Source organism: Littorina saxatilis, linkage group LG2 (genome assembly GCF_037325665.1).
Source record: "Littorina saxatilis isolate snail1 linkage group LG2, US_GU_Lsax_2.0, whole genome shotgun sequence".
NCBI classification, from domain to species: Eukaryota; Metazoa; Mollusca; class Gastropoda; order Littorinimorpha; family Littorinidae; genus Littorina; species Littorina saxatilis.
The window spans coordinates 72,069,311-72,089,542 of NC_090246.1; the positions used below are offsets into that span (position 1 = coordinate 72,069,311).

Here is a 20,232-nt window from a genome sequence, read left to right on the forward strand (position 1 = left end):
AAGAGCGGGGTATTCGTTGCGCTAAGAAGGATAGCACGCTTTTCTGTACCTCTCTTCGTTTTAACTTTCTGAGCGTGTTTTTAATCCAAACATATCATATCTATATATTTTTGGAATCAGGAACCGACAAGGAATAAGATGAAAGTGTTTTTGAATTGATTTCGAAAAAAAAAATTTGATAATAATTTTTATATATTTAATTTTCAGAGCTTGTTTTTAATTTGAATATAACATATTTATATGTTTTTGGAATCAGCAAATGATGGAGAATAAGATAAACGTAAATTTGGATCGTTTTATAAATTTTTATTTTTTTTTACAATTTTCAGATTTTTAATGACCAAAGTCATTAATTAATTTTTAAGCCACCAAGCTGAAATGCAATACCGAACCCCGGGCTTTGTTGAAGATTACTTGACCAAAATTTCAACCAATTTGGTTGAAAAATGAGGGCGTGACAGTGCCGCCTCAACTTTCACGAAAAGCCGGATATGACGTCATCAAAGACATTTATCAAAAAAATGAAAAAAACGTTCGGGGATTTCATACCCAGGAACTCTCATGTCAAATTTCATAAAGATCGGTCCAGTAGTTTAGTCTGAATCTCTCTACACACACACACACACAGACAGACAGACACACGCACATACACCACGACCCTCGTTTCGATTCCCCCTCGATGTTAAAATATTTAGTCAAAACTTGACTAAATATAAAAATGAAATCGATAATGAAGTTTGAACAGGTAAGAGCATTTAGTTTAACCTTATTTTTATGGGATTTGATTTTTTTTATCAAGCACATTTTAATGATGTCCGAAAGGTATCAAGCACTGCAGCGCAGTACAACGTGCCGACGAACACGTGTTTGGTTGGTAGTCAAAGTTCATTGAACAGATATAGGCTAACACAAAGCATCTTTTCCACTTTCTTTTTATTGAGATTCATGTGTGCATATCTCAAATAATCAGTTTTGAATTGTCTTCAGTAACAATGTCACTGCCTGATGGCCTGAGCCAGTCTGGCCCAGAAGTCACGGACGAGTGACGGTTCCGCCCGAGTGCCGGGGAAGGTGATGTAGGTGGAGGACTGCAGGTTGTACATCACGTCACGCGGCAGTTGCTGTGACGGCACGTCCTCGTACAGCAGGAAGAGCAAGACATCACGTCCTGTGTGCGCCGCTTCCATCGTGGCCATCTGCATCTCGTAGTGACACCACTCGGACCGCACCAGCTCCCGGGACAGCACCACCAGCGTACGGCGACTGCTCTGAACGGCGCTGACGATGTTGGACGGGATGGGACGACCGGGGATGAAGTCACGGTTGTGCACGTTCAGACGAAGACCCGCCCGCGTCTCCAGCTCCTCCAGCAGCTCACCGTGCACAAAGTCGTTGTCTTCCGACGAGTACGACACGAAGGCGTCGAACTCAAAGTCGTCGTTGTCGTTGTCGCAGGTCTGCAGGCGTCTGTAGGCCAGGCGGGAGGCGTAGTAGAGGTAGCGCAGCTTCCAGCGATAGCGATAGACGAGGGCTGAGAGCACAGCCACCAGCAAGCAGAAGGCACAGGACACGGCTCCTACAAGAATGCCAAGTGTGTCGATGCATGACGATTCGAGCTGATCAATAACTTGGAAGATGTCTGTCATCGGGTGGTAGTTCCCGTCTGACATCAAACAGGTGTAGTGCTCGCTGCTAGGCAACACCACCTTACTCTGTTCAACCCATGTCAAGAAATCCATGTGTTCGCACGTGCAAGCTAGTGGGTTGAACGTCAGGTCCAGATGCACCTCGATGCGCTCGGCTATGTTGTTTAGGTGGTTCATGATCTCCAGTGACAGGTACTTGATGTTGTTGAATGAGAGATCCAGTGTGGACAAATTCGCCATGTGCGTTATGTTGACGTTGAAGGTTACAATGTCGTTGTGAGAGAGATTCAAAAACCTCAGATTGATTAGACCTCTGAAGATTTGCCTTGGCAAAAAGCTAAGGTAGTTGCTGGATAAGTTGAAATACTCAAGCCTGTCCAAAGGTCCACAGAACAACCCTTTTTCGTCGTCGCCCACGACCCCTCGCATGTAATTTTGAGCAAGGTTCAAGTTCTTCACAGACTTAAAATCATGAAAAAATCTTATACCAAATACATACCCTAAATTGTTCTCAAGATTCAGGTTCTCTAACTGATTAAGTCCGCGCATGGGTCCGGTCCATGTAGTCAGAAGGTTGGAACAAAGTTCAAGGTGGACCAAAGAGTTGTTGGGGTCAAAAGTGATCTCCTCCAGTCGGTAGTACAGTTGATTCCAGCGAGACTTGAACGTTTTGAGGTTAGGTGGCAGTTTGAACGTTAGTTCTTTACTTCTCATGAGCTCCTGAAGCTCCCACGATTCTGATTGTTCATGTTCATTCTTATGTCCTTGAGTCGTCCAAATGTGCGTATTGGGACTGGAATGGCGCCTCACGCCCAACTGGCATTGAGCGTTTACCCCTTCTTGGGTGTTGCATCCTTCAACATCGTCAACGGGATAACGGACAGGTATGTGGAAAGCAAAGGCGTGACCGTCAACCTCCAATTCGGTCAGTCCCACAAGATTCTCAAAGTCTTTGAAATAAGATCCAAAGCCAAGACGGTTGCCGTAAAGAGAAACTCTGCTTAGGGTGTGGGGCATGTTGTTCAGGGCTCCCTGACAGAAGACTTCAAGGCGATTGTTTTTGGCAGAGATGAACTCTAGGCTGGTGTTGGAAAAATAGCGAGTGTTCCTCTTTGAAACTTTGACGCACATGCTGAACGGTTCTACGATAGAGTCGATGTACAGTTCCTTGAGAACAGAGCCTTGCAACCCGTAGACAGCCTCTCCCAGTGTGTCAAAGCCCAGGCCAACATTGTAGGACAAGTCCAGAACACGAAGAGAGTCACCAAGAGGAGAGAAAGTACCAGCGTCTATATTGCTAATGTTGCAGAGGGACAAATCGAGAGTCCGAAGAGAATTTCCCAGATTTTGGAAGGTGTTGTTTGACAACATAATTATATAGCAAAATCCACCCCACTTTCCAGAGAGATCTAGCTTTATCAAGCTTGTAAGATTTTGAAAGCCGGATCCGAAACTTTGATAAGGAAGCCCGTCCATGCATAGGACCTGAAGGTTGTAAAATAATGATAACGCTTTGTCAGGGTAGTGCAAAAGAGCTGTTGAGTTGGACGCATCTGATCCGTTGCAGTTGGCTTTGATCTGCAGTTCAGTCAGAGAATCTTTCAGGTCTTCAAACGTGTCCTCAGGATAGGCTTCATCGCTCAGTGGAATGCTGTTGTAGCTGAGGTTCAACGTCTGCAGACCCTGTTTGAACAATCCACGACTCAGGTTCTTCAGGTTGTTGTGCGATAGATCCAGATATGTAAGGTTGTTGAGGTACTGTATGGGCCACTTGCTTTCTCCCTCATAGGTTATATTGTTCCCGCTGAGATCAAGCCAGTTCAAGGTGCTATTCAGCGCTCGGAAGAGCAACGGCCCGACCTTCTCGAGAGAGTTGTTGGACAGGTCTAGACGTTGCAAAGACGTGAGGCTGTCAAACGGTCCCTTGGCAGAGTAGTCGCCATCAAGGGTCAGCCAGTTATTACTCAGATTCAGCTTTCGCAGGCGATTAAGGCCACTAAAAGCATCAACAGGGATGATATTTTCAAAGAGGGTATTGTTGGACAGATCTAGCCATTCCAGCGAGGTAAAGCGTGCAAACACTCTCGGACTCAGGTTAAAGATAGAGTTGTTGTAAAGAGACAATCTGGTGAGGTTGTCAGGCAGTTCTTCAGGTGCTGGGTATCTCAATTCTCGATTTGAGCAGTCAGCCACTGTGCCATTACACACGCACGGTCCACAGGGCGTAAAAGGTCGTAGAAAGGAGATGGATGAAGCTTGCTTACTTTCTCGTAAAGCAACAGTCAGCACCAGGATAAGAAGAAGCTTCCATCGTCCTAGTCTGAAACAAACACCACTAATGGTAAAATTGCGGTGAGATGTGAACTACTGCAACGTCGATTTCTGTTAAGCTATTGTTTTTACTTGAACACAACTTTCCTTCTACATGTTCGGCCAATGTTGATGACAAGATGAAAGTACAGTTATATACTTAGCAGGCAACAACAGGAATAGTTCAATCAAACTACCGTTCCTTATGGTCTCTGCCTGCTAAGTAATGTGCAAGCTGTACAGGGTAGTTGTTGAAAGACACCCTTGGATTACACCAGAAGGACAGTCAAAGAAATCATTCATCATCCCCCCTCAAATAAAAACAAAAACACCCTGACACACTGACTTAAGATTCGTAACTTTTCTTGATTTTCCTTTCTGCTATTTAAAAAATAAATCATGTTTATAACTGATGGAATTTAAAGCCCTAGAAACTTTGGTATAAGGCCAAAAAAAAACAAGTCGCGTAAGGCGAAAATACAATATTTAGTCAAATAGCTGTCGAACTCACAGAATGAAACTGAACGCAACGCAACGCAGCAAGACCGTATACTCGTAGCATCGTCACTCCACCGCCCGTGGCAAAGGCAGTGCCCGTGGAATTGACAAGAAGAGCGGGGTATTCGTTGCGCTGAGAAGGATAGCACGCTTTTCTGTACCTCTCTTCGTTTTAACTTTCTGAGCGTGTTTTTAATCCAAACATATCATATCTATATGTTTTTGGAATCAGGAACCAACAAGGAATAAGATGAAAGTGTTTTTAAATTGATTTCGAAAAAAAAAATTTGGTAATAATTTTTATATATTTAATTTTCAGAGCTTGTTTTTAATCCGAATATAACATATTTATATGTTTTTGGAATCAGCAAATGATGGAGAATAAGATAAACGTAAATTTGGATCGTTTTATAAATTTTTATTTTTTTTTTACAATTTTCAGATTTTTAATGACCAAAGTCATTAATTAATTTTTAAGCCACCAAGCTGAAATGCAATACCGAAGTCCGGGCTTCGTCGAAGATTACTTGACCAAAATTTCAACCAATTTGGTTGAAAAATGAGGGCGTGACAGTGCCGCCTCAACTTTCACGAAAAGCCGGATATGACGTCATCAAAGACATTTATCAAAAAAATGAAAAAAAAGTTCGGGGATTTCATACCCAGGAACTCTCATGTCAAATTTCATAAAGATCGGTCCAGTAGTTTAGTCTGAATCGCTCTACACACACACACACACACACACACAGACACACAGACACACAGACACACAGACACACGCACATACACCACGACCCTCGTTTCGATTCCCCCTCGATGTTAAAATATTTAGTCAAAACTTGACTAAATATAAAAAGGTGTGGTTACGGTAACATAGCCAAAAAAATAGGGTAGGAAGGTAGGCAATCACTTTTTTTAAAAACTTTTTTTTCTAATGTGTACAAATTAAACCTACTTGACAGGGAAATAAGTGTGCGACTCGGGCGCTTTCGCTTTCATTGCGTTTTCTGCACTCGTTTTTTGTTTTTTTTGTTTTTTTGACAAATGTAATAAAAAGTTATAGGGTCGGCCCCTAAAAATAGGGTAGGTCGGGTTACCGTAACCACACCTATTTTTTTCAGGCCTAAGTAACACCGTCAGTTTGATGACTTCAACACTTCTGCAGGTATGCGTTCAGTTCGAAGTTACGATAACAGTGGAATATACTTTAGGTAGGCAAGCCCATCTTGTTTATTTTTGTTGCATTGCCGGTGTAGGTCCACTGGCTTTCAACAGGACCGTAATGTCTGGCTGAACAGGGAGCCTTGAAAGTGTTTTTTTAATATTTGTTTTAATTCCTACAGCTATTTAAAGGTAAACTTTACATGCAGACCAGCGTGTATCGGACTTATCGGCTTATCATTTGCGTTAGAGGTGGGGAGAAAATCGCTAATTATCAGTGAATGCGGGAGGTTTATTTTCTTTCTTTTTTACATTTAGTCAAGTTTTGACTAAATGTTTTAACGTAGAGAATCGAGACGAGGGTCGTGGTGTATGTGTGTGTGTCTGTCTGTCTGTGCGTGTGTGTGTGTGTAGAGCGATTCAGACTAAACTACTGGACCGATCTTTATGAAATTTGACATGAGAGTTCCTGGGAATGATATCCCCGGACGTGTTTTTCTTTTTTTCGATAAATACCTTTGATGACGTCATATCCGGCTTTTTGTAAAAGTTGAGGCGGCACTGTCACACCCTCATTTTTCAATCAAATTGATTGAAATGTTGGCAAAGCATACTTCGACGAAGGCCGGACTTTTGGTATTGCATTTCAGCTTGGTGGCTTAAAAATGAATTAATGACTTGGGTCATTAAAAATCTGAAAATTGTAAAAAAAATAATTTGTTTTTAAAACGATCCAAATTTACGTTCATCTTATTTGACATCATTTTCTGATTCCAAAAACATATAAATATGTTTTATTCGGATTAAAAACAACATAAAGACAAACAAAAGGCTATAACATTAATATTGTATTTAAATATCTGTACCAATTAATAACATTGTGCTCAACTAAAACACCCGGTGTCTGCATACACATCTGTCGCTGTTAAGATTTAAAACAGATATGTAAAAGAGTCATACACACAAAAAAGCCGTTCAATTCCGTTTAAAAATCACAAACTACCACATTGAAACTATGTGCCGTTAAGATGTAAAAGATTTATAAACACCAACACGTATTTAATCCCTCTAAAACAACAACAGGAGAACTTCCTCCTTATATAATCCAAACCAAAATCAGCAGCATCGGAATCACAACAACATTACTGTTTGTTTAAGAGCGAAATGGACAGTGGATTAAAACTTTAACTAGCCCTGACAGTTCTGTTTTTTGGCACACGGAACCGTCGACGCGATGGCAGTCGTTCATAGTACTGGGCCACTGCGCCTTGTCATTTGCAATCATTCCAGCCTTTCGCACCACTCTTCTTTTGTACAGCTCTGTCAAACTCATCTGTCTCTCACCCACAACCTTGCTGCAAATTATCACAACCCTGTACAGAACATTCCTGTTTTTGGTACTCAGAACACCAAACCAGCAGACAAAACCAAAAGTTACAACTGACTCAATAAAACTCCTGTAAAAAGTGCATACAATCATTGGGTTCACATCCAGGGATCTGAGTTTCTGTAGACAGATACAGGTCTATCTCTGGTCCATTTAGGAAACTACGCTAAACAAGATGGCGCCACCTTATTCAAAGTTAGCGTAGGCAAAGAAGGATTTGGGACGTCATCGAATAGTCATATTACAGAAGGAAATGTACAGCTGGTGAATGTAGCGCATTTTGGCTCGATTTTTATAGACGGACAGGCTTGAAGAAAATAATGATAACTAATTCCGGACCCGAAATCAGACCGGTCATTGTAACACGACATTTTTACTCCACGAAAAATTTACTCTGGAGTAAAAATTTCGTACGAAATTCTTACTCCGAGTACATCTTTCGTACGAGAAAAGAACTCCCCAAGGTCCCCCAAGGCACGAAAAAATTACTCCCTCCACGAAATTTGTACTCCCCATTTTTACATTTAGTCGAGGGGGAATCGAGACGAGGGTCGAGGTGTATGTGTGTGTGTGAGTATGTATGTGTGTGTGTGTGTGTGTGTGTGTGTGTGTGTGTGTGTGTGTGTGTGTGTGTGTGTCTGTGTCTGTGCGTGTGTGTGTGTGTAGAGCGATTCAGACTAAACTACTGGACCGATCTTTATGAAATTTGACATGAGAGTTCCTGGGAATGATATCCCCAGACTTTTTTTCATTTTTTTAATAAATACCTTTGATGACCCCATATCCGGCTTTTTGTAAAAGTTGAGGCGGCACTGTCACACCCTCATTTTTCAATCAAATTGATTGAAATTTTGGCAAAGCATTCTTCGACGAAGGCCGGACTTTGGTATTGCATTTCAGCTTGGTAGCTTAAAAACTAATGAATGAGTTTGGTCATTAAAAATCAAAAACTTGTAATTAAAATTACTTTTTTATAAAACGATCTAAAAACAATTTCATCTTATTCTTCGTCATATTCTGATTCCAATAACATATACATATGTTATATTTGGATTACAAACAAGCTCTGAAAATTAAACATATAAAAATTATGATTTAAAATTAATTTTCCGAAATCGATTTAAAAACAATTTCATCTTATTCCTTGTCGGTCCCTGATCCCCAAAAATATAGATATGATATGTTTGGATTAAAAAAAAACTCAGTAAGCTAAAAAGAATAGACATACAGAAAAGCGTGTTATCCTGCTCAGCGCGACCACTACCGCACTATTCTGCATGGCTTGTCGATTTCACTGCCTTTGCCACGAGCGGTGGACTGACGACACTACGAGTATGTGTCTTGGTGAAAAAAGCAGTGCGTTCAGTTTCATTCTGTGAGTTCGACAGCTTGACTAAATGTTGTTATTTGCACAAACGAATGTCCACCCCTTCCACCACCAAGACTAACAGGGGACAAGGGAGTAGAAATGTCGTACACCTGGCATGGGAAGTTAAATTGCTCGTGTTAGGGTGAAGTAATTTATTCGGTTATTATATTCGTCAGGGGAGTAACATTTTTGTACGAAATGTTTACTCGGAACTCACCTGTCGTGGGGAGTAATTTTCTCGTGTAATGGGGGAGTGCTTTTTTCGTAAAGGGAGTAACATTTTCGTGCGAAATTTTTACTCTGGAGTAAAAATCTCCTGGGAGTAATTTTCTCGTGTAACACCGGAATGGTCGTAATTACGCAGAATTTAGTGTTTTCTGTTGTTTGTAACCGGATGACACCATCGCTCATGGGTAGACAACTCCAGCAACTTCACCAGAGTGAAGCCCCTTATTTTGTATTGTTAGTTGCATGTTCGTTGGTACGACGTGAAGCAGGCAGCTTACAACATCTGTGATAAAAGATTAATTCTTGCGACAGGCTAGGTTTTTAGGTACGCGTACTTATCACTGAAGTGCAGGATGGAGTTTGCTCTCTTACGTCTGCTTTCGCTGATCACGTTAGTTGTTCAATCGGGTATGTAACCAATGACAACAAAAAGGGCTTCACTTTGGTGCAGGATACACGGGAGTTGCCTGCTTCATGAACGATAGCGACTTCCGGTTATAAACATCAGAAAACAATACATTTTGCGTCATTACGACCATTGCGGTCTGATTTCGGGTCCGGAATTAGTTATTATCATTCTCTCCAATCCTCTCCATCTATAAAATCGAGCCAAAATGCGCAACGTTCACCAGCTGTACATTTCCTTTTGTGATATGCTACTCTCACACTGTGCCGAATTGCCCTTGCGAATAGAGTAACATTTTCCAATAATTCGCAATGATCGGGACATGGTCGCAAGACATTCGTAAATACTCTTAACCATTCGTCTATTTTTTCGAACATAGCAACATGTTCCTAATATTTGCACGGAAGTCATATTCTTAAATTTTTCGCAACGTACTCATTAATATTCGCAACACATTCGTAATCATCGCAATGTATTCGTAACGCTCGCAAGGCATTCGCAACCATTCGTTATGCCGGTCTTTAACTGTGCCGAATATCCTTGCGATATTGAACATGTTGTTTGCGGCAACAACAAAAAGAGACGAATGGACAGAAAAAAATATTGACTATTAGATGCCTTACGAATCCTTGCGAATGTCGTACGAATGGTTGCGAGTGCTTGCGAATGACTACCGATCATTGCGAATGCATACGAATGCACATACACATTTCTTGCGAATTTATTGCAAATGTCGTGCGAATGGTTGCGAGTGCTTGCGAATGTGTACCGAGCATTGCGAATGCCTTGCGAGCGCTATACGTATACCTTTACGATGATTACGAATGGCTTGCGAATACTTACTAGTACGTTGCGAACAAGTGAAGAATATGCCTTCCTTGCGAATATTAGGAGCATGTTGTTCTTATTCGCAACAAGAGACGAATGATGGCGAATGGTTAAAAACATTGACGAATGTCTTGCGACCGTGTGACTTGGAATAAAGGCCGTGAAAGGTGAATGCTCGCCCTAATAGGCTTGAGGTTTGCTGGCCGATGTGAATGCGTGATATATTGTGTAAAAAATTCCATCTCACACGGCAGAAATTAATATGCAAAGCGCATTGAGCATATATATGATTATGCGCTATATCAAATGTCCATTATTATGTCCCGATCATTACGAATTATTGGCGAATTCTATTCGCAAGGGCAATTCGGCACAGTGTAAGAGCAGTATTACGAACAATGCGAATTACATAATAGCTTTATTCGTGAAATGTGTGCAAGCTCTCGCAACACTTGCAAGGCCACTCGCAACGTTCGTAATACATCCGCATGTGTATGCATTCGCAATGATCGGTAGAAATTCGCAAGCATTCGCAACCATTCCTAAGACATTCACAAGGATTCGTAAGGCTTCGAATTGTCAATATTTTTTCCTGTCCATTCGTCTCTTTTTTTGCTGAATACAAAATGTTCATTTTCGCAAGGATACTCGGCACAGTGTAAGACAGGCATAATATGACTATTCGATGACGTCCAAATCCTTCGTTGCCTAAGCTAACTTGAAGCCATCTTGTTAGCGTAGGTGACCTAAATGTCTCTGGTCGTGCCTATTCATAGATTCAAACTACAAACTGCGACCTCAATCTGTGTTCAGATCGTCAAGCAATGCGTGGAATCTTTTATTCTAAAGCCTTATGGCTCGTTTCGACAAGCATTAACGGATGATTATTTCACAGCTGCAATGCCAACAGAGAACAAAGACGTTTTGGGTAGGCTACTCACGCGGCCTTGACAAGGCTGACCACGGACCAGCCATGTGTACGACGGAATCCACCGAACCAAAAACAAATGACGTCACAGTCTGTCTCGTTTTTCCTGTAACTTTGTCATGACGTCTTTTTAGATTAGCATTTTAGACTCATAGGTCAAATAGCAGTAAAGCGGAACAAGCCATTCAAACGTGGCGTGTTGAAACAGCTAAAACACTCTTTTGAGATGCCGTTACAATGTTAACAAAAAAGTGAAAAGAAGAACCAATATTCAATACACCAGTTAACAGTTTCGGCACTTACATGGTACAAAGAAGGAAAACTCACGTGATACCCAAAGCGATTCTGGTTGGACGAGAAATTTCGACGAGCAACCGCTGCATCGTCTGCTCAACGTGATGGAAGCAATTGAACGGGACGGTGTGTTTTCCTCTACGTTATAACAAAAACCTCACGTTACATCCAAATTAGCGATGGCGTCAACATGCTGTGTTATTGGTTGCAGTAATGGGAGTAACCGACTTAAAAAATGGTGGTCGGAAGATTGCAAAATTCATTACGTGCCTCGACGGTCGTTAGTGTGTGGTTGCGAACCACAAGTTCAGGTGGGCATTTGTTATCGCCTGTGTGTCGTGTTTTGACAAACTTTTAGTACGACTGATGTGAGCCGAATTTATTGGGGAAAGTTCAATGAATGCAAAAAGGTATGCCAAATAGTAGTGTGTCATGTTTCCTTTGCGTTGGGTTGTGGTGAAATACACAGCGGTTATCTGTTTGCGAGTTGCCTGGAACACGGTTTTTTAATAACATCTCTCGATCTTCACATATTTTGTCATGTGAATAAGAACAGAACAAGTTCGTCAAACATATTTCTTATTTTATCTGCATTGAATGAATTTACGACGTCCTTCTTGTCAATTGATTATTCATAAAGACTACTTGTACTGAAGAAAATGTTTCCCCCTTTCAACGGGTGGAGTAGTGCGCCGGAGTAGTGTCCCTTGCGTAGAAACGTGGGCGAATAACACGATCTGCGCATGCGGTGAAATCAACCGGAAAAGGAAAAAGACATAAACATGCCAAAAAACGATATGCGCATCACCCGGAAAAGGAAATGGGTCGAATCTGCTCGCGATAAAAGAAGTGCGCATGTGCGAGATCTAAAATGGCCGCGGAACTGGTGTATGGCGAAATGACAGCAGATTGAACATTTATTCCGGTTAATGAAGGTACGATTGAAGCTTCAAAACACTCCGTGTCAAACACCAAGGCTAGATTTGTAGCAGACGACAAACAAAGTATGTAATACCTCTCTTGTGATGACGATTATGTCGTTGTGAAGACATTTTAAAACAAAAATTAGCTTTGATGCTACACCGCATATAATTATACGTTACACCGATTCATCCATGGAATCGCGTGGTATTTCGTCTAGACACGATGAATGAATGTGATGTCTTTCCCGGAACTGGGCAAAACTAGCCTTCAACGTACTGATTCTATTTTGGTGCATCAGACATTCTGAGAAGTATATGCAAATTTGTTCAATAAAAACGTGATTAAGCCACTTGTATATGTTGTAAACTTTGCAAAAACCAAGCTCATAATTTTAAAATCACGTTTTACTTTTATTTAATGCTGTACACATTAACAACATTGCGGCGCTATTTCGTGCGTAGTGCTAAAATGTGTGGCTTGCCAAGACTGACACAAAATATAGTTCCACAACTTCTAGGCTTGCGTTGATTATTTTGTCCATGATGCATCTCCCATGCTTTGTTTCCAGGGCCGGAATGTATGTAGCGAGGATAGAGACTTTATCCCGGGATAAACCCTATCCTCGAGCTAATGTAGCCCACTGTACAAATATCCCAATGCATGAGTCGGGGTTAGCTCTATCTTCGTGCTAAAGTCCGGGTCAAACAATCCCCTCGTTTTGAAGCTGATAAGTCTCTTATCCCGGGGTTAGTTGAAAACAACATGGCGGCGGTCGCACTTGAAGTGCAAAGAAACCATGTTTTTACCAGGGACCTAATATAGGTCTATGTTTTTACATACAGGAATAACCTGTTTAATGTGTTTGATGTTTATGAACTGTAAATAAAATGTCGGTTTTGCCGCGGAAATTTGTGTGATCACTGACGGTGTTCAAAACGAATTTGAACTTCAAGTCGAAATGGCGATCCACCCACCCCCTCCCTTTCCCTCCAACTTACTTCACTTGAATCCCAGAACAAAAGTCCTTGTTGCGCCGCATTTCGCCTCACCTAATGTGAATTTGCACAAGAAAACAACAACGCGAAGAAAACAATGGCACGAGAACAAGGCCGGAACCAAGTTCGAAGAAACATTTCGTCACGCTTTTCATGACGTCACGATCTACATGGGTCATTTAGAACAGAGCGACGTCACCTTTCGAACGCGGATTCCTGAATTTAGAACCGTCTTGACATTCTATCATGCGCAGAGATGCGGAAATCCCCATGCCAAAAATAGATCGAGGGGAAAGCTCGGGTTAGTTATCTTTTCTGTAGTCTCGACACATGCATTGCGCTAAAGTATCGATGATATCCTGGGGATAGATAGTCCGGGTTAAGCTTTTATTCCGGGTTAATATAGACCTCGCTACATAAATTCCGGCCTGGAGGATAGATAGTCCGGGTTAAGCTTTTATCACGGGTTAAGATAGACCTTGATACATACATTCCGGCCCAGATCCCATGACAGATTCTCCTTACTTTGGTCATGCCATAATAAACGTTACACCTCCGATTCATCCATGGTATCGGGTGGTATTTTGTCTTGTCCGGGTGAATAAAATTAATGACGTCCCTCTCGGCAGAGCCTCGAATGACGTCATCATATCCATTGACCCAGTCTCGACAAAATACCAAGCGATAACATGGATGGACGGAGGTGTAACTTATACATAGGGTTACATTGGACTGATACGGACAATCTCCTGAGAGTGATACATTGAAAGTAACATTGGAAGAAAGCGATGGATAGTGCGGGCTAGTTCAACAGGCGCACCACAATTATCATGTTACAGGGGCGGACGAGGGGGGGTTTCTGGGGTTTCCGGAAACCCCCCACCCCCCAGCCACACACAACAAAAAAATGGGTTTTTTTTGGGGTATTAATCAGTGACAAAATCTGCTGCCTGAAACTGGTAATGATCACCCTCAGAATGCACCAGACTGCACGATTTTGCATCCTTTTTTTCCAAATTTTCCGGGGGGGCATGCCCCCGGACCCACCTAGCAAGCTAGGCGCTTTGCGCCGTCAGCTCGGCGCTTCGCGCCTTCACACCCATATCTTCACAATATACTTTTGGAACCCCACCCCCCCCCCCCTAAAATGAACTGATCCGCCCCTGATGTTATACAACATCTCTCTCTCTCTCTCTCTCTCTCTCTCTCTCTCTCTCTCTCTCTCTCTCTCTCTCTCTCTCTCTCTCTCTCTCTATTGTTTTCTGTTCTTGTTGACCCTATATTAGGGCGAGGGCTGGATGTAAAAAAGCAATATTCTTGATTATCTATTACCCTCGATAATAAATGTCTTGTCTTGTCTTGTCTTGTCTTGTCTTGTCTCTCTCTCTCTCTCTCTCTCTCTCTCTCTCTCTCTCTCTCTTTCTCTCTCTCTCTCTCTCTATTCTGCTTGTTGGTTCATGAATTATTTTTTAATTACACTTGTTTGTGTCTGAATTGCGATTTGCTTGTAGTGAAGTGTCCAATTATGCATTTCGTAAAATATTCGTTTGATGAGTTTGTTCTTTGCTTGCTTTTGTTAAAAATATTAGGGAGAAGTTAGGAACGGTCCTGCATTTGAAGTAGCTCTAATCAGGACGTCAAGCATGGTTTGGCTTCTCTACAACAGAGTGGTCTTCTTTAACTGTAAAAAGGCAGTTACGTTAACAGTTCACACGTCTGCACTCGCTGCCTTCGATACGCTGTCTTTATCTCAACTTATTTATCTACGGCTTTGCACTTTGTTGTCCGGTTTTGCATTTCGCGGCGTTCTTTGTATAACTGGGGTATGCTTGTTTTCAAACACACCGAAGATTCGCAAAGCTGAGAATTGATACAGATACAGGGGCGGATCAGTTGCTTTGTAAGGGGGGGGGCACTTTGAATCGAAAGTGAAATGTGATGGGCGCGAAGCGCCTGAATTTGCTAGGGGGGTCCGGGGGCATGCCCCCCCGGAAAAAAATTTTGCCCAGAGAAGCAAAATGGTGCCATCTGGTGCCATTTGAACTTAGAAATGGTCATAAAATCAGCATAGAAAAATCTTTTTTTTTCTTCTTCTTTTTTTTTTTTTTTCGGGGGGGGGGCACGTGCCCCCTGTGCCCCCCCCCTCGTCCGCCCCTGAGATATGTTGAATCCGTTCAGGTGCCTGCTCAATGAAGTGAATAGCTTACACAGTTTTGAGCACTTAACATTCACAGAAATAACATATCTTATTTACACATGTCAAGATTTGAAGCTGCGCGGTTTTCAGGGTAGACAACATTTGCTCTGTTCTAATCGGAAGATCTGTGAAGTATGTATATGCCACAAAGAATGTATTGCTTTGTGAAGAAAGTAAGAAGGAGGTTGTTTTCCGACAGGCGCGAATATGGGATTATTTACAAGGCGAGACGGAAACTTTCTTCCAGATGAAACAAAAATAAACCAAAAAAAGCTGTAGTCTATTTATGACTATCCGGGGCTCGGTGTTTGAAAAGATTAGGCTGAGAAGTTTGTACAGAATGCTGCCCTGAGAGAGCAAACAGGAAGTTACCACAGCAAAAGTCAAAAGTTGAATGAAGCTGTCAAGGATTATGCAGGCATTGTAAGGTTTTGTTTCAGGCCGCCTTTGCTGTACAGAGTTCTGTACATGCTTCTCAGTCCTAACTTTTCAAACACTGAGCCCCGGATAGTCATACATTGAGGAAAGCTTTTAATCTCAGCCGAAGTATCACGAGAGTGCCTATGCGTCACTCCGATTACTGCTCACTCGCGCAATCTATTTTTGCTCCGAGTGGAAAGTCCAGAACGCGAGTTGAATGTTTTTTTCTTCTGCTAACAAAGGCTCTGTCCCTGTGGGGTTGGGGTTGGTGGGAGAGATAACGTGCGCAGTTTTTTATGACGGCTTACTAGCGCCAAAACTAAAAATTAGTAATTAACCCTTGAAAGTTACTAATTTTCACGAGAAAATTACAATTCTGACGGGAAAATTACTAATTTTCACGTGTTAATTACTAATTTTCTAGTGTTAATAACTAATTTTCAAGTGTTAATGTCTAATTTTCAGTTTTGGCTCGCTTCCTGACGGCTTACCAGTGCCAAAACTAAAAATTAGTAATTTTCACGCGTTAATTACTAATTTTCTTGTACCTCGTGACTGTGGGGGCTCAATGCGCATGCGCGACTGTTTCACCTGCCAGAGCAAAACATCCTTCGATTCGAAACTTTTCTGGTCCATAGTTCTTTAATTAGATGTAAATTAACACTAAGAGCTGAGCGCATGTGTAGATAACCGTGACATACAACTGTCTGTCCGAAAACTTGTTGAATAACGAATTCTATCGAAAGATATTTGTGAAAGTGTGTGAGTCTCGATGAAGAGATCCGTCTGCTAGTCGTCGGACCTTTTGCACATGTCCGACCGGCCGCCATTTTTCCTCTCTCGGTTCGAACATTTTCGGATCGATTGTCCTTCCCTAATACACTTTTAAGCAAATGTATGAGTGTGGTAGTGGAAACAAATATGAAGTACAGCTGTCTGCCTGACAACTTGTCGAATAAGGAATTATATTGAAAGATATCTGTGAAAGTGTGAGACCACAGCCGATCAAAAGTCCGTCTGCTACGAACAGCTTCGTTTCGAAAGTTTTCAGGGTCGATTATTCTTTTCTAAGATACCCAAAACAACGTTTAGGATAGCGCTATTGCAGAAAACAGTGAAATGCATCTTCCCGTCGAATTACTTGCTCGATAAGGCCTTCTATTAAAAGATATTTTAGAAATAGTGTGAGAGTGATGTTTGCCGGGCGTTGAAGCCTCTCAATGCGGACTCTTAAAATCCGACTACTGTGACCGAAAACGAGGCAAAAATGAAAATTAGTAATTAACACTGTTAATTACTAATTTTCACGTGAAAACGATAACCCTAGGTTTTGGCACAAGTAAGCCGTCATAGTTTTTTTTGCAGAGGACACACATCCTTGTTTGCCTGAACCCCGACTAAAATTGAAGCTCCGCTGTACCCTGTTGGACTAGTGGTAGTTATATTCTGTTGCAAAAACCTTGTGTTGAAATCATAATGTATTTATTTATTTTTTATTTACGAGGATTTATATCGCGCACGTATCTCACCACACAAGGCGACTCAAGGCGCATGTTACCTATTAATGCCGTGTGAGATGGAATTTTTTACACAATATATCACGCATTCACATCGGCCAGTAGATCGACTGCCTTTAGGCGCTGCATCCACCTTTCACGGCCTATTATTCCAGGTCACACTGTTTATTTCTTGTATTCTTTTTAAGGTTTATTTTCCTACTGAGGGAGTCGTGCGCTTAAACTGTCATTTTCATTTACATTTACACAGCGATCGGAGACCTTGGAAGGAAACTTTTATACTGACAGATATTATTTCTTCGTCTCACTTCACTATCTGATAACAAAAGTGCGCTTCAGTATGAGTCAGTGTGTGTGTTTGTGTGTGTGTGTGTGTGTGTGTCTGTCTGTCTGTCTGTCTGTCTGTCTGTCTGTCAGTCTGTCTGTCTGTCTACTTCTGTCTGTGCAATGTGTCATTGAGTTTGTCAATGTGTCTGTGAAGTTAATGAGGCGTTAGACGTTTCAAGTTGACCAAAGCATTTTGCGAAGTTAACTTACTATCAAAGTCAAACATCCACATAAAAAGAAAGCGTTCTCACCTTCCACTCTTCAACATTTTAGACACACATGTTCCAAAGAAGGAGAAGAAGAAGAAGTCCATTCTGAACGCCCAAACAACTGCAGGAGTAAACCACTCGCTAAAAAAGCCATTAACCACCTGCTGGCAAGGCGCAGTGATACAACCTCAACTAGTCTCGGTTAGCTTTGAGGGTCATTTTACAAGAAGGAAATATGAAGGCCAACGAAATACCGAGACCATACGGTATGCGAAGTGATGACGTCGAATTGGTTCTGTTCTGTTCACACACTACTTTCAGTCCACCTACCTGCAAGGGTCAAGCCCCAAGAAATATGTCTCTGTATTCCTATCGTATCACTCTGCTCCTGTTTTGTTTTCTTTCACACACATTTTCCCTTCTTTTTTGACGGGTTTTGGACAGCAAACTCTAAAACAAATTCTTTTCATCACAAAAGCGATCTTTGGAATTGACTGACGTAGTCCGGAAGAATTCATGCATCAACTTACGTCACGTATTCGACGTCATCACTTCGCATACCTTATGGTCTCGGTATTTCGTTGGCCTTCATATTTCCTACTTGTAAAATGACCCTCAAAGCTAACCGAGACTAGTTGAGGCTGTATCAATGCGCCTCGACAGCAGGTTGTTAATGGCTTTTTTAGCGAGTGACTATCGACAATTAATGACCGGTAATTTTTAATGAGTTGGGGCATTCTGACCAATCACAGGATCTGTTTCATTAAAACGCAAACTTGATTGAATTACAATAAACATTAACATGCTTCCATTTGAAACTTCGAGGTCTTCATCGTGGATTGACGCCCTCCCAAAGTCTAATTGTATGTGAAAGAAAACAAAACAGGAGCATAGTGATAAGATATGAATACAGAGACATATTTCTTAGGACTTGACCATTGCAGGTAGTGAAGATAGAGAATACTACATGGCTTTCTGTGTCGTACCAGATTTACAGGAGGTTTTTTTTTAAATATTGAACTGCGAGCGAAAGCGAGCTGTTCACTATTTGAAAAAGCAACGAGTGTGAATCTGGTACGACACAGCAAGCCATGTAGTATTCTGTTTATCCTACATACTGTACTTACGTGTATTTTACTGAACATGTCTTGCAGTCGAGGCAGCTAAATTGAAGACGCTTGTTTTGGAACCTCGATCTCTTCTAAAGCCTCGTGCAATCTATTACGTCAAAGCAAAGACACGTCACTCTGAAAGTGTGGCGTGACGTGTTAGTTCTAAAGATTCATCGAGGGTAATTAGCGAGCGCAATTTTTGTTTCTATAATGACGTTTGTCTCGGTGACTTTGGCATCATAAGCAGTGGAAAAACAGGTCCCTGCCAGACTTGCTTGACATGACCTCATTTACATGATATACACACGTGTGATTTGAACGATTATTATCTCACGGGTGTCTCTCTCACGAATGTAGGATAAAAGTCGCTTCGCTCCGTCGGGCTTCAATTACCTTTGGTCGGGCGTCAATACACGATGACGACCTCGAAGTTTCAAATGGAAGCATGTTAATGTGTAATTATCGGCATGAACGTTACTCAAGTCGATTACACTATAGCGTTCGTGGGATACCTCCAGCTTCGCTGGGATAACATTGGTGACAATTTGAAGGAACGTTTACCTTTTTGATTCAGTGCTGAGTATTTTGATCGTACAAATATTATGAACAAGAGGGAGAAAAGCTCCATCAAAGAGAACCTTTTTCATTTCATTAGACTGGTTAAGTGTACGGTGTGAGTGTTAGTGGTTAACGGTACTTTTTTTATGTGATGACGTCAGCGTTTTGTGCGCAGTTCAAAGGTTAGGGGTCAAAGTTTACGTTTGCTCCCTTTGATCTGCTAACGAGCGGTGGTTAAATCGACAGAAATAACGAGCCCTGAATGTTATGTGAAAACTCAGCGAACGCATGTTTATTCATACATTTCTTTATAACCAGTATGTTACTGAACAACTTAATGCTACAAATGTCAGTTTCATGTGTGATTTATTCCAGGTTTGATGCACTAAATTCTCAGCCAAAGAAATGAATCGGAATGAGTGAATCTGCAGACAGAGAAAGATGCACGCAAACACTTCTCTTCCAGCGAATTCACTTTCTAAAGATTCTGTACACGTCGAACGTTCTGCATGCGCCTATTCAACAATTGAGTGGTTAAAATGTATCACAGAAACAACATTGCAATAATCGTTTCTTTTGTTCTTGTTTTCGGCTGTGTCGTCTGCTCCGTGTATGACTTTTCTTCTTTTTCCAACTGAAGAGTCCAGACATGGGACGCTACTCTTTCGAATTATTGCAACAGTTGTCTTCCCTCCCATCACGTTAACGAAAGTGAAACTAAACGCACGGGCCAAGACGCCGTTGTCGGTTTCGTTATGGTAAGGGAAATGCGTAATGATACATAGATTTTCCTTAAGTAAACCACTCCTACTACCACTAAAACTGTACACTTAATCTCTCTAATAATCTGTTATTAAGTTATATCAACTTATCAATCGTTTTAGTTTTTAGAAAGCACACATATTCAGAGTAGTATAA

The 20,232-nt window shown here is 41.5% G+C and overlaps 1 protein-coding gene across 1 annotated transcript in view; it reads right to left on the reverse strand.

Annotated features, from left to right (window-relative positions):
- The window catches only part of LOC138953991 (uncharacterized), a 33,885-nt gene extending 16,088 nt beyond the window's left edge, over positions 1-17,797 (reverse strand). The window contains exons 1-2 of the mRNA XM_070326018.1: positions 17,687-17,797; positions 1,000-3,966 (exon numbers count right to left, since the gene is read on the reverse strand). Of these exons, the coding sequence (XP_070182119.1) occupies positions 1,000-3,966; positions 17,687-17,748 (3,029 nt within the window). The 5' untranslated portion in view covers positions 17,749-17,797. The remainder of the gene's footprint in view (positions 1-999; positions 3,967-17,686) is intronic.
- Between the last annotated feature and the right edge of the window lie 2,435 nt (positions 17,798-20,232).